Source organism: Acomys minous (assembly GCF_964271855.1).
Source record: "Acomys minous genome assembly, chromosome: 2".
Classification (NCBI taxonomy): Eukaryota; Metazoa; Chordata; class Mammalia; order Rodentia; family Muridae; genus Acomys; species Acomys minous.
The window spans coordinates 27905438-27921161 of NC_140484.1; the positions used below are offsets into that span (position 1 = coordinate 27905438).

The 15724-nt window shown below is 39.6% G+C and overlaps 1 protein-coding gene across 5 annotated transcripts in view; it reads left to right on the forward strand.

Moving 5' to 3' along the window:
* Positions 1 to 5165, forward strand: part of ASAH2 (N-acylsphingosine amidohydrolase 2) — a 113079-nt gene extending 107914 nt beyond the window's left edge. For all 5 annotated transcript variants that reach the window (XM_084758003.1, XM_084758005.1, XM_084758007.1 and 2 more), the window contains exons 22-23: positions 302 to 390; positions 4906 to 5165. In XM_084758003.1, the coding sequence (XP_084614129.1) occupies positions 302 to 390; positions 4906 to 5095 (279 nt within the window). In that variant the 3' untranslated portion in view covers positions 5096 to 5165. The remainder of the gene's footprint in view (positions 1 to 301; positions 391 to 4905) is intronic.
* The last annotated feature ends 10559 nt before the right edge of the window (positions 5166 to 15724 follow it).

The following is a 15724-nucleotide window of genomic DNA, read 5'->3' on the forward strand; positions in this document are numbered from 1 at the left end:
ATTTACATCTTTTAAAAATTTCTGTTCATTTTCAATTTCTTCTCAACCCAATTCCCAGATTTTCTGAGAACACCATAATTATGCTTCTTGAAAATTCCTAAACTCCCATGGTTTTTCTAGTGGGTAAATGACTCTTCTGAAGATGCTGGATGAAGGGGGTTGCTAGGACTTTGGGTAAAATCCTCATACGTGTGCAGAGCAGGCGTTGGTGGGTTGGTGTGTAGCAAGGGGAGACAGTGCTGACCGGATCTGATCTTGCTGTGACTGTGTTGCGTTTGATAAGTACTTAATTGTATTCCAGACCCACCAGACCTTCCTCACTGTGGAGAAATATGAGGACTCTATAGCTGACTGGCAGATCATGTATAATGATGCCTCCTGGGAGACGAGGTAAATGTGTCTATTGATTATTTGTCTTGGATGCCTAGCAAACAGTTACTTCATAATGTAGGAAAGACCAACTAAAAGACTTCCCAATACACAATATTAACGACTCCAAATTCCCAAGGATCCTTCTGGCCACATTTGATTGATTTATTAGACTCCTTTGACTCTAATGACTGAAAACAGCATAGTATAGACTTCATTAGGGTTAAGTACTAATAAGGTGTTAGCGGCTGTTCTTTGGCTTTTATCTTGGTGTTGAGGGTAGTATCTAGAGTCTGGTACATAGTAGGAAGGTGCTGAATTTCCAAGCTGTGGCCCCATCCAGCTTCCGTCAACTTTGGATTTCCATGGTCATATCGCAGGGATTCCCTGAAAGACTAGCCAGCCTTTTTGTGAACTGGTTGCGAAGTGTACTGGGTGAAGGAGTTGAGATGGTTCGGTAGAGTTCACTGTCTTGGTCCATCACCTCCTTGGTTAGGTTTATTCCTAGATACTTTATTTTCTTTGGGGCTATTGTGAATGAGAGAGTGTCTGTGATCTCTTTCTCAGTGTGTTCAGTGCTGGTGTATAGAAAAGCTATCGTGTTTTGTAAGTTGACTTTGTATACTGCTATGTGGTTGAAGTTGTTGATTGATTTGAGAAGGTATCTGGTGAATTTTTGGGATCTCTTATGTATCTTGTCAGATCATCTGCAAAGAGGAACACTTTTATTTCTTCTTTTCCTGTTTGTATCCTTCTTCTTGCCTTACTGCTCCAGCTAGTGCTTAGAGTGCAGTATTGAAAAGTAGTGGGGCTAGTGGTCAGCCCTGTCTCACTGCTGACTGCAGTGCCACAGCGTCAAGGTTTTCTCCATTCAGGATGATGCTGGCTGTGGATTTGCCATATATAGCCTTCACTATATTGAGGTATGTTTCCACTAGTACTTCTCCCTCTGGGACTTTTATCATAAAGGCATGTGGATTTTTGTCAAAATCATTTTCTCTATCTATTGAGATGATGGTGCAATTTTTGTCTTTAAGTTCATTTATGTGATTGAGTACATTTATTGGCTGATGCTAGTATGTTTAACTATTCCTGAATCTTGGGGATAAAGCCAACTTGACTGTGGTGGATAAGCTTTTTGATATGTGTCTACATTTGTTTTGTAAGTGTTTTATTGAGGATTTCAAAATCTGTGTTCACTATGGACATGGGCTTGTAGTTTTCATTATTTATTTATTTATTTATTTATTTATTTATTTATTTATTTATTTATGGTGTGTGTCTGTATCTGACTTTGATATTAGCATGTTACTGAGTTCCTACAAGGAATTCAGGAGAACTTCTCTGCTTTTTTGGAAGTGTTTGAGAAGGATTGGCTATAGATCTTTGACAGTCTTTTAAATTTTTTTTGGCCCTGGACTTACATTTTTTAGTTGGAAGGCATGCTATTATTCTTTTAATCTCTTCATTTGTTTTGCATCTGCTTATGTTGTTGAGCTTTTCTTAAATTGGTTTAATTTCGGTGGTTTCACCATATCTAGAAACTTTTTCATTTCATTTACATTTTCTAATTCAATGAACTCCAGGTTTTTAAAAATAGTCCCTTAGGATATTCTGAACTCCTTTGGTTTTTGTTGTACTGTTTCCCTCTTAATGAGTAATTCTGCTAATTTCAGTCCTTCTGCTGTGGAACTTACTTAAATCCAACATAATTCAAATACCAGATCAATGCAGATGACAAAAATGTATTGTAATCAAGGTGCTACTGATCAAGCTGGGCTGCAGAACACACTCAGAAGCTGAACTGTGACCCTGAAGTGATGATGTACAGCACACATAAAAGATGAAGCCATAAAGCAAGGGCTGTGGGGTGGGCTCTTAGCATTTTCCAATAATATTTTGACATAAGGGGCTGATCATGAGAGTTTCCATCAAGCCGGATAGGAATAGGTTTCTGGGCCTGAGAACATGAACTTAGTTGACCCTGACAGCAAGATAGAAGAACACTTGTCCCTGAGATGGCTGGACTCATACAACTGTCTCCTTACAAGCTGTCCCTGAGATGGCTGGACTTAGACAACTCTGTTTCCTATAACAGAAGCTGTTCAGCTAGTAGGAAGTCCCAGCTCTGATTAAATTGAATTTGAAGATAAAATGGTAGTATTTAGAATAAGTTTCTTTTTTTTTTGGTATTTTTGCTTGTTTGTTTCTATAATTAGTTTCAGTGCTGATTACTACTACTACTACTACTATTACTACTACTACTACTACTACTACTACTACTACTATTATTATTATTATTATTATTATTATTATTATTATTATTATTATTATTTCTTACCATCTAAATAGGTTTGGTTCCCCCCCCCCGCCCATTTTTCCAAATGTTTGAGTTTCATCATTGGCATTTATTTGTGTTCTTTCTGTTTTGTGTTGTTTTGCTTTTTTGAGACAGGTTTCTTCTATGTAGCCCTGGCTGTCCTAGAACTCACTATGTAGACCAGGCTAGCCTCAAACTCATATAGATTGATATTCCTCAGCCTTGCATGTGTGCGCCAGCATGCCCAACTCTCATTTTTTAATGTAGATACTTTTAATGTGTCCTAGAATTTTTGTTGTTGTGTCTTTCCTTTCTGTTAGTTCCAGGTATTTGCATTTTTCCTTTCTTTCTTCTTTGACACATTCACCAACCAGCAATGAATTGCTTAATCTCCATGAGTTTGTATGCTTACTAGAGAGTTTTTGGATATATATCATTGTGGTTAGATAGAACACATGGGATTATTTCAGTTTTTATGACTTTGCTAAGATTTATTTTGCATTCCAAGGTTTGGTCTGCTTTGGAAAAACTTCAATGGGTTTTTTTCTTTTTCTTTTTCGTCTTCTTTTTCTCTTTCTTTCTTTTATTCTTTCTTTCTCTTTCTCTTTTGGGGCTTGGTGGTTGTTGTTTTGTTTTGTTTTTTTTTGAGACATGGTCTCTCTGTGTGTCCCTGGCTGTATTGGAACACACTCTGTAGACCAGGCTAGCCTCGAACTCAGAGATCCACCTCCCTCTGCCTCCCAAGTTCTGGGGTTAAAAGTGTATGCCTTCTTGTATCATGGAAAGTTTTTCTTTCAACATTCTTCTATAGTTTATAGATTTTTCTGGGTACTGTAGTATAGGTTGGTAGTCATGGCCTTCTAGTATGTGGAATTCATTGCTCCAAGCTCTTCTGATTTTCAAAGTTTGCATTGAGAAATCTGTTGTTATATATAAAAGGTCAGTTTTCCTTTATATGTTATTTGTCTGTTTTTCCCCTTGTGTCTTTGAATACTTATCTGCTGTATCTTATATTTAGTGTTTTAACTATGATACCATAATGAGTTTATTTTCTGGTCTTGTCTTTTTGCTGTTCTGTGTGCTTTTTCTGTCTGTATGAGTGTGTCATTTCTTAGTTTTGGCAAGTTTTCTTCTATTGTTGAAGATCAGCTTTACTCCACTGATATGAGATTCATTGTCCTCCTCTATGCCTATAATTTGTATTTTTTCTTTTTCTGGTGTCCCATAGATCCTATTTTTCCTTTCTTGTTTTCTTCTAATTTCTTTTATATTCTTTGTTTCTGTTGTCTAATACCTTTACTTTCAAATTCTAATATTCTCTACCCTGCTTGATCAATTCATTCTACCTGTAAGATTTTCCTTTGAGTTTTCTACTTGGCTTATTGAGCTTTTTAGTCCTATATGCATTTTCAGCTTGAGTTCTCTTCAATGTTTCTATCTCTTTATTGAATTCAGCTTTGAAATCCTGGATTGTCTTTATCCCATCAGCTTAATGCTTATGTTTCCTTGGGGTGCCACTCAGGCATGGGACACTTTAAGCTCATTGGGTTTTTGTTTGTTTGTTTTGTTTTTGTACCTTCTTTAAAGTCCTTGAGTCCTTGGATGATGTTTATGATTGTTCTTCAAAGCCTGTGCCTTGGGTTTCATCCATGTAATTATCAGTGGAGGATATTTCCTTAGGACTTCTGAATTTCAGAGGAGGACAAACTGTCTTGGTTTTTTTTTCACATTGCTTGCATATTTGTGATGAGACCTGGCCATGTGTATTCCTTCAGTTTCAGTTGGCTTCATGTCTTATGTGGACACAAGTAGGCTGGGACAGAACATAGGATGCACAAGCTGGGTTAGACCTGAAAGTTGGCCTCAGTGCAGGTGTGAGGGAATCAAGTAGTAGGAGGGGAGCTTGGCATTGTGCACATCCTTTCTAAAGCTTGGGGGTTGGGGCTGGATTGGATGTGGCCAATGAGGCTTGGCTGGAGTGCTGGATGTAGGACTCAGGGTAGATTTGGGGACTGGACAAGATGTTAGAAGGGTGAACTTACCAGGCAAGGCCCTGGCATAAGATATGCATTGCAGGCTGGGCCTGCAGGTTAAACATTGTAAGGGCAGGTGGAAGTCATCTTGTAGGAAAAGGGCCTGGGCTAGTGTCCAGGATGAAAATCAGACATTTTAAAGAGCAAAATTGTATTTCTTTCTCTTTTCTTGTCTATTAACAGGTTTTATTGGCACAAGGGAATATTGGGTCTGAGCAAATCAGAAATACATTGGCATATTCCACATACTGCCCAACCTGGAATCTACAGAATAAGATATTTTGGACACATTCGCAAGCAAAAACTTCTGAAGTCTGTTATACTGGCATTTGAAGGCGTTTCTTCTTCTTTTGAAGTTATAACTACTCAGTGAAAAGTTGACAAATATTGAAGAACAGTTTTTTCTCTGTATACATTATAGAGCGCTTTCATACAAATGTGAACTACCAGCTTGATTTTTGTAATTGTCCCTGTTTGGGAAACAGATACTTTATTGCAAATGGAACAGAGGTATGTGTTTGTGTGTTTGTATGATTATGTACATGCATGGGGAGAGAGAGAGAGAGAGAGAGAGAGAGAGAGAGAGAGAGAGAGAGAGAGAGAGAGAGAGAGAGAGAGAGAATTAGTGAATGAGAGAATATGAGAGAATATTCTCTGGAAACAATACACCTTGTGGTCTTCATTCTAAAGCATGATTTTCCATGAGGCTTTGTGGTTGCTTAAGAGATAATTCCCTTTAATATGAAAACTCTGATATGTAATGATAGTATCTGAAGATATGTGAATGATGTTTATCCTATTTATTTATAGACTTATTGAGTGAGAATACTAAAGAACTTTCTAGAAATCCTCTAGATTGATACTTGATTTTACAGAGAGGAAAAATGAGGTTTAATTCACTTTAGGTTAGAATAATGTTATTATATATTTTCCTTTAGTTACATTTACAAAATACTATTAATCTTGCTATAAATATATGAGCCCAGCTAAAATATACTAAGAAAATTAGCATTCTGGTTTTTCTTGCATTCAAATGAGCACAACCCTTCCAATCAGTCACTTTGGGCCGGGTCTGCCTGGCTCAGGGTTGTATTTCATGCTCAGATCATTTCTGGAACTTCCTCCAGAATCTAATTATGTGAATGTCACTTGCAGTGCTTTGTTTATGCCTTGTATTCCTCAAAGTGTCCTTATCCTGCTAAGTCAAGTATCTTCTTCCAAACATTTACTCTAGATGATTTTTGAATGTTTTCACCAATCAACTGTAGCTCACACCACAAAGCTTTGCCTTGAATATAGATTTTAAAACAACAGGGTTAAGGGAAATGCAGTCATCAAGAGGCACATTTTAAATGCATCCATTTGTTCTTTTGTCGGCAACTCACTCACTTGTGGTTCCTTTGGATCATTAAATAGTTATTTAAATCCATTCCTGGGTCTTCACAGTTACTGCCATCATATTGAGATGATTGTGTAGATGACTCATTTGAAAGATAAAATATTCAACCAGAAATATAAGTTCTGGACAGACATTTGAAAAATCACAAACTTTCAAGTCTCCGTTACATTTCTTCTGATTTGGGAGAAAAGAGCCACCCCAAACAATTTTTAAATATTACTCAGAAAGTAATACTTTATAAATTATGATATAGACTATCTAATGAATGAGATAGGAGAATCTAACATGAATTGTCTGAAAATACAAGCTGAATTTAAAATCATTTGTCAACTATAAAGTCAATTTCTGAACCCTAAATGATATTTTGGTAGGCAGATAAAGGGGTTTTAGGAGAAAAACACAATCTTAATTTCAAAACTAAATTTGTTTTAATAACAATAGTGCTAAGGTAAACCTGTATTTCCTCCTCCCCTCCCCACACACATACCCCTCCTATGGTTCACCTACTTAAACATGGTAGATTGAATCAAAAGGAGCCTAGAGTGTGTTTTGGTGACTACTTTTCCCCGTTGGTATTTCTGTGGAGGTTAACTGTTAAAGAATGAACTAATCAGGATTTTCAAGGGTTGTGCACACCTATATTGGTGAGACCACCCTATTAAATATAAAGGCCCAAAGACTTACAAGTTTTGAAAATAGTTTATCTCATATATATATATATATATATATATATATATATATATATATATATATATATATATCCACCCCATGGTATGCTTTAAAATGTATTTCTCATGATGCAGAACGTGCAAGGATTTATTTCTCACCACCATTCTTCCCCAGTGAAGCTTTTCTCAGAAAGTCTGCCTACGAGTTCTTCTTCCTCATTGGTAACTGCCACAGTGGCTGTTGTATCAGTAGCAATCTGTGTGCCCAGCCCTGCATGGAAATAAATCACAAAAACATAGTTCCCCACTAGACTTATTCTCTTACAGTCCTTTGCTGCTAGATCTTTCAATCTGTTAAAACAAACAAACAAACAAACAAACAAACCCCAAACAGGTCCCTGCACTATCCAGTCATAGTCCCTTACCCTGGCATAAGGGAATCCCACTTGGCAACACTGATCTGGTCAGTTCAGTTAAAGGCACAGAGCTTGTTTGTATCTCTATCTGGAAATGGCTTCATGGGGCCAAAATTCACGGAAGAAGCTCTGGGAAAAGGCAGGGATGCGGAAGGTGGTTTGTTGGTTTGGTAGAGCGCTGTTTTGGGGGAGAGTTTGTCAGGTCCAACTGTCTGTGCTTGACTTGCTGTGCCTTTCCTACTCTGATCTCAACGATTCCATGATTCCTTCAGAAGGCATAGAATAATTCCTCTCCTTGGTCGATGATTTTTGATGAATGTCTGTAAAAACTGTCAGTATGTAAGAGAATATTTAATAATAAATTATGAATTAAACTAGGACAAAATGCTTGAGGAAAGTGGTTTGTTCTGAGAGGTGATGCAATCTCCATGAAGAAGAGATGTTAGGAGGCACAGTTCCGTGTTATTTGAGGTGGAGGCAGGAGTACAAATAACCTTCACAGATAGATAGCCACTCAGACTAAATGCATCCCTCCCGACCTCGGGAGGTCTGATGCTGGTAAAGTGTATTTGGCATGCACTCTGTGAGCTTCTTGGACAACTGAGAGGTCCCCTCAGCAGATAGCTAATTATAAAGTTATGAGCTGATTCTGAGTAGCAAGACCAAGAATAAATTTACTGGTGAACATCTGTAGGCTTCTACCTTTTCCAAACCTACTTTACTTGAGGTTCTTTAATACTTGCACCGCCCTTCCAACCCACCTACCATAGATAGGAGAGAAAAGAGGTTAATGGGAGCAGGGGAAGTAGACTTTTTGGACTCAGTTCCTGGAGGCTATTCCCCTGGCATAGTTGGCAGGATTTCAGCAGACCAGCAATTCAGCCAAAGTTGCTGCTGGTACCTGGAACAGCAGCCGGAACCCGGAGCCCCAAAGCATTCTCTGGAGCGGTTCTCTCTAGGAGTGTCTCAAAGTGGAGTGACGAACAGCCAAACAATACCAAGACACAAAAAGCCCCACCTCCTGCTTTGGGCTCTTATATCTATATACCTATACCTATATCTATATATCTATATAGCTCCTCAGAGTCTGTACTAAGATGAGTTTCAGCTGGCAAAAACCAAGCCCCCTCCCCCCCACCCCCCACCCCGACACAAAGTGGTTCATCTTCTAGTGGATAAACATCACCTGGTCTTGCACAAGTCTGTTCCCCATCCCACACTTGGGATCAAAACAAAAACATGTTTCTATATGCTACAAACATCATTTGTCAACCTGCTGTCTTATGCTTCTGTTCCAGCATAAGAAGTCCATCACCTTTCCCTGGTATTAAAATGTGGATTTTATTTTAAATAAAAATGACCGCCATTCAATGACTTCTTTATAACCGTAGTGTTCCAGAATGATTTCAAGTGGTTCCTGAGCACTCACTCTCACTCGCAAGGTCTTCCTGATCAACAGTGGTCCAGCCAGTAAGCAATCTCACATAGTAATAACTCTTGAGGTAACTAATTCAGGTATGTTCTAGCAACCCAGTGACATCACTGATACTTTCCTTACCACATTGATATCAATTCTTAGGCTTATTCCTCTCAGTCAAAGGATTTCTCTGTAAAATACATGCAGAAGTAAATGACGGGAAGGAAGATTCTGTTTAGGATCTGTTTTTGGAAGGTGGGAACCAGTACAAGAAGACAAGAAAGAATATCCTTTATATTTCCCTTCTCTAGAACTGTGCCATGTGATTATTCTTAGCTGCAAGGGAGGCTTGGAAAGAGAATAAATAGTGTTTTCTTCTTTGAGACACAAAGTCCTAGTAGCAAGAAATAAAGAGATGGAAGGTACAACTTTTTAAAGTACATCAAAAAAACAAATTATTTTGCAACTTTAGAGATTTGCTTCTTGATCCATGATATATGCATGACACTCAACTATACTTAGCCCCTTTAAAAATGATGCTTCCACCGTTGAAGGAAAGGAACCTGTGACCTGGTGAAGCGGGCATGGAAAATCATGCATCAGCTCTTGACATTACCACAAGGCTTTTCACATCTCACTTGTGACCACATCTATAGCTTACCATAATAAGAAGTGGTCATACCTAGTTTCTCTTTGAAATAATGACAGTGAGTTTTACCCTAAGAATTATATTTTAGAAAAGCAATCAGAACCACAATCCTGAAATAGAACTGAAATTTCCACCGGGAAATATATTTCTTTAGTAATAGCCGTGTAATACCTGGGTACCTGTGTACTTTGTGATTGACATTCAATCTTTAGGATAAAACATGATGAGCTCTTTTTATCAGTGAATTGGATAAAGCAGGGAGGTCAATAGATACTAAATGAACATCACAGCCCCCATTGCTTTAGGACTTATAGTACCAGAGAGGACAACTCAGTACAGTTTGGGAAGATAGCCCAGGAGAGTTTGTGCGAGATAACCCTTTAGTTAAGACCTAAAGTATAGGAAGCGATTAGCCAAAGGAAAGGCAATATTTGTTGGTGCTACTCCACAGGCCAGGCTACTCCACAGGCCAGGCATTGTATAGGATGATTCTCTTCCACTGAGAACTGAATCATGATAGGCCTAGATGTTACTATGCTTTCCCAAATCTTTCCTCAAAGTTGTGCCTTGATACTCGATGTTACCATAGTCTGAATTAGAATGAGGAGAGAGTAGAGTCTGTTGGCATGGTCACCCAGGAGTGATGGAATGTAGCATAAAGACCAGTGAACTATATCGGGCATATAGACATTATATATGGACAAGGAAACTGTTCCAGGTAAATGAAATATCAAGTATTTTATCAAGGCATAATTAAAGTAAAAGAGGACATTGGCCAGGGCTGTAACACTGAATTTATCTTCATGAGTAACAAATGGTTTCTATTTGCATTTTCTCCTCAAAACTGTTCTCTTCTGATGTAAATGTTCTGAATGCATTTGTCCTATGTTGTAATAATAAAGCATGTCTTTTACAACCAACACCATTGACTTTATTTTCCCATAGTATTGATCCTGTGAGGTCTTTATGGGTTATAATTATGTGTCTCTGTTTGAACTAAATTTATTAAGACTTTTTCCTTTTTCCATACACCTCATAGCTCCAGATGCTATGATGCTTTTTTTTTTTTTTTTTTTTTTTTTTTTTTTTTTTTTTGTGAAACAGGGTTTCTCTGAAACAGATGTAGATCTGGCTGTCCTGGAACTTTCTCTGTAGACCAAGGTGGCCTCAAACTCAGAGGTCTACCTGCCTCTGCCTCTTGAGTGCTGAGATTAAAGGTAGGAGCCACTATTATCCAGTTTTGTGATTTCTTTTTCTATTTTTTTTGCATCTACTAAGCATCATCTCACACAGACATGGGACCTGTACCTCCTGGAAAGATGCCTTCTAGGTTAGCTATGCCTTACTAAATGTAGGACAACAACACCCTCAGTCTTCCTGCCTAATGAGCTCATGTATTAAATAGACCCATGGGTCTGCAACATTTCCCAGGTCTTCCTTATGCTGAAATGACCATGAGACTTTTCAATCTACCCACTTCAGCCCAAACTATAAGAACATAGTGCCTTTTAACCTGATCTGATGATGTCAGCTGACCTTCTACCCAGTTTCTCCTGATACAACAACCCTCTCTTCCTTATTCCCTCACAAGGAACCTTAAAAGAACGCGCTTTACTTTCCTGACTGGGCTGAAGCTTTTATTGAGTCTCTGCCCTGTATTGTCAGGGGTGTTGATAAAGCTCATACCTAAAGGATGATTCATTCCATGCCCCCATTGAAGGTCCCTTTCTCCTTTGAGCCTAATACTGGGGTGTCAGGCGTAGCCTGTGAATACCTCTGTCTTTTTAGAGGAGTCCAGAGTTTTAGCTAAAAGTCCATAAGTACTTATAAATTCTAAAAAGCCGTGCTATACACATAATTGTCAGTGTATCTTGGACTGTTTGATGCTCAGTCCCTCTTGATCATTTACAAATGTAACAGAATCTCATAGGGGCTGAGGTCGGCTTACAGGTATATGATGTAAACATGAAGTCGTGTCATGTAGAATAAAAACTTGGGCTTTAGCTGACTGGAGATTGAACCATGTCTCTGATCATGAGAAGGCTCCTTCTTTGTTTGGTTTGTGAAATGGTGACAATATCAGTGACATTTGATTATTTTTATATTAATGCTGATGAGAGGATGTCTGAGAAGTAATTGGCTTGAATCTTAGTTCTATCATTAAACCGTGCCAGACTTTGGTTTTTAATTGTGTGTGTGTGTGTGTGTGTGTGTGTGTGTGTGTGTGTGTGTGTGTAGTGTGTACACATGTTCATAAGTAGTTAAGAAGAGGGAGCTAAATTCCCAGCATCTAGATTTAGAGGCAGTTGTGAGCTACTTGATGTGGATGCTGGGAATAACAACAGTCCAAGTCAGAGAGAGGTAAAAGGGAGAAGCCAGGACACTGACTGAATATGACTTAGGACATAGAAGCTTTTGACTAAATGTCCAGGGGGAAAATCTAGAACACACTGGGGAATACGGAGTAGGGAACCTGGGGAGAAACTATGACAAATGAGGAGAGATCACAGAAGGAATAAAAGAAGTTCATGGCTTTGCTGAAAGAAAGGTATAATAGGAAACAAAAGATTTGGGTGGTAGGCCTTAGGGAAACAGTCACATTTAAGAAAAAAATATGAAAGTATGAGGATATAGTCCAGACAATATTATTACTAGGAAGAAGAAATGGAAAGTGTAGGAGGATGGGAAGGAAGAATTTCAAGAAAGTCCTGTTATTGGCTGTTGCAGAGAGTTTCAGGAGACCAGAGCAGAGTAAGCCTTTGAAACTTGAGACAGATATTTCCTAAGAATGACAAGAGTTTGCAAGAAATTAAGTTAATATGCTGGGCGAGTGAATATGGCATAGATACTGTGATGGCCGCACTGCGTCTGCTCACCATTCTCTCATTCTGGTAGCTTTAATTGGTTATTGGGAGGGAGAGAGAACAAGGCATCTGGCAGTTGAGATAGTGATCTGCTAAATTCTGTTTAAAGGGATGAGCTAAGCAATGTGTTCCTCATGTGTGCTCCCAGAAGGTACAGACATCTGACCAAGCCCCTTCCTCACAGATGTTGAAGGAACATGACAGCAAGAACTTGGGCAGCCATCGTGCCCAAAGATGGGAGCTTTGCGTTAAAGACAATAATGGTACAGAAAATACATGGGTCCCTAATAGTTTGGGATTGTCAAACAATCTTTGGGTTGTTCAATTCCAACTGATGGGAAAGTACATTTCCACAATAACATCTTACCATTACAACAGCCAGAACCTCAATTTCAATTAATGTGCTCGGTAGAGTCCCAGCAAGGCCATAATTTAGGTAATTTACTCAGGCCAGGACAAATATCAACTTCTTTTTGTAAGTGGATAAAATTAGAGGGGCAGATTTTACTAGCTGATTTGTGGGAAATGATATGGCACTGGCTAGTTTTATGCCAAGTTGACACAAGCTAGATCATCGAAGAGGAGTGGGAGAATGTGTCTGTAGGATCAGGCTGTAGGGAAGCCTGTAGGGCATTTTCTTAATTAGTTATTAATGAGGGAGGGATCAGCCTATTGTGGGTGGGGCCACCCCTGAGCTGTTGGTCTTGGGTTCTATAAGAATGCAGGCTGAGCAAGCTGTGAAGAATTAACCAGAAAGGCAGCACCCCTCCCTGGTCTCTGCATCAGCTCCTTTCTCAAGGTCCATGCCCTATTTGAATTCTTGCTGACATCCTTCAATGGTGGGCTACAAAGTGTAAGCTAAATAAACCTGTCTGGATCCAAGTTGCTTTTGATTTTGGTGTTTTTCATCCTGGCATCCTTACTACGACAGAAGCTGGTACCACAATCATGGAGCATCAATATGACTGGCCCAACCATGTTGGTTTGGGGAGGATTGTGGGAAGACCTTGGAACTTTGAGATAGAAAGTAATTGAGTGTTGAGAGCTCAGTGCTCTGTCCTCTAGGAGCTTGAATTTTGAGAGCAACGTAGATAGTGGAGGCCTGGCTTGGGAAGTTTCAGAGAGAAGTAAAGAATCTTCCAGGCCTTTAGTGTGAAGAATTTGTGGTGTCTGGTCAGCTGGAGGTGATGAATCAGCTGTGTTTATCAAGAGACCAGACCCACTAAAGTAGAACCTTTAATCAGCTGTGATTAAGGGGAGAGCAGCATCATTGCGGTGCTATTTTCTGCAAATCTTGAGTTAACGCCCAGAAGCTGTCTTCCAGAAGTGGCCGTAGTTGTACCTTGTGCTGGAAGCCCAGCTTGGGAGTGTAAGACTCACCCATTTGGTACTGGCTTTGAAGACATGAAGGGGTCATGGAGGGCAGCTGAGGGTTAGCGTTGTGAGATAGGGATGGAGTCCCTGAAGAGAGCCCAGAAGAGGTTATTGGCGAAAGTACAGGCCAGCTGCAGCAAAAGAAGCCAGTATTTTGGAGATGTTTGTGCGATGTCTTGGACTTAGGAAGCAATCTGTGTGAGCTACAGCATGTGGAGCCAGAACAAAAAGCCCTTTGGAGGAGCTCAGAAGATCGTGAGTAGATTCCAGACATTGGACATTACGTTATTTACACAGTTGGAGCTCTATTTTGCTTCGGTTTGATTGTGACTGTTCCCTGGTTCTTCCTTCTTGAAATAAGAAAACATTTAACTTATATTTGGTTTTATAGGAACCCATAGTTGAGAGACTTTGGTTTTAAAAGACACTTTGTTTTTGTTTGTTTGTTTGAACTTTTTTTTTTTTTACTTAAACGGCCTTTAATGAATGTTGTGTATCAGAGGCCTCTACTCCTGCATCTCCTCAGTCATTTCCTCCTCGTATTTGCCCTTCTCCTTTCCTACTTGTTGAGACTTTCAAGGATCTTCTTACAGTCTTCATCCAGCTTTAGCTGGTGATGATCACCTTACTGGAGTGGATGTCCACATGGATGGTAGTGCCATCAGCCTTTTCTCGCTGCACTCGCTCAGGGTAGATGACATATTTCTTCCTGTACACCTGGACCACTTTGCCAATCTGCTGGCCTTTGTAGTGTCCTCAGACAACCTGAACTTCATCATCCTGTCCAATGGGCATAGACTGAACATTATACTTCTCTCTCGGCTCTTGGCAAAGAGGGGAAGACATGGTCTTCCTCTGAATGTGCAAAGATGCATTGAAATGGTGGTCCTTGCTTCAGTCAGAAGCCATGAAGGGATTGAACTTCATTTTGGCTCCTGCAATCCAGTGATGGCCACAGAAGGACAGAGGTTGAGAGACTTAATTTTTAAAGTGTTCGAATTTATAAAACTGTGGGGCTGTTTAAGTTTGTAAACCGTTTTACATTGTGGTGTCAATATTAATGTGTGATCTAGGGGTTGAACAAGAAAGGAAAGGTTATGGCTTAATAGTCATGTGTTTGTGTGTCAGGATGACAGGAGGCTGTGCTGGCTAGCTTTACATCAAATTGGCAGAGGATAGAGTCATTGGAGAGGAGGGAACCTCAAATGAGAAAATGACTCTGTATGATAAGGCTGCAGGCACACCTGTAGGGCGTTTTCTTAATTAGTGATTGGTGTGGGAGGGTCCAGCCCGTTGTAGGTGGGGCCACCCCTTGGTTGGTGGTCCTGGCTTCTATTAGAAAGCTGGCTGAGCAAGCCATGAAGGGCAAGGCAGTAAGCAGCACCCCTCCACAGCCTCTGCATCAGTTTTTGCCTCCAGGTTCCTGTTCTGTTTGATTTTCTGCCCTGACATCCTTCAGTGATGGACTACAATGTGGAAATATAAGCCAAATAAACCCTTTCCTCCTCAACTTGCTTTTGGTCATGGTGTTTCACCATAGTGCTAGTAACTCTAAGACAGATATGGTGATATGTTTTGAACTCTGTATCTAGTATAAGCTTAATTGAGTTCCTCCCAAAGAAGAAAGTAAGGTCTTGCATCTGACCACCTCTCTGAGTGCAGTTTAATTTAGAAAGAAGGTCATCCTGGATATAATTTGTCTAAACGATGTTATAGTAGAGAAGGGTGCACTCCTAATCCAATAACCTGGTGTGTGCATAAAATAATGCCTTTCAAACAAATGCATGTGAGGAAAGGGAGGTATGACATTGAAGGCAGATGTCACAAGGATGTCTCTGTAGGCAAAGGAAGCAGAGATGCGGGCAAATCAGCACAGAGAAGGAGAGAGGTATGGAGCAGACTCTCTCCCAGTTTCTTAAGAGAAACTCTCCCTGATAACACTGATCTTAGACTTCCAGACACTGAAGCTGTGAGACAGTGCAAGCCACATACTCCACAGTGCTTTGCTATAACAGTCACAGCAGTAGACAACAACACAGGCCAGTGGGTTGATTTTCTCCTCTTTGAGAAGCAGCCAAAAGAGATTCTTGGGTGCCTCCCTATTTAAACAGTCTAAGAATTTGTTCATTATCCTACCCCCATAAGATGGACATTTAATATCAACTGATATTATATAATATTGTTAATCTATAAGGGCTGCTTATCACTGTGGAGA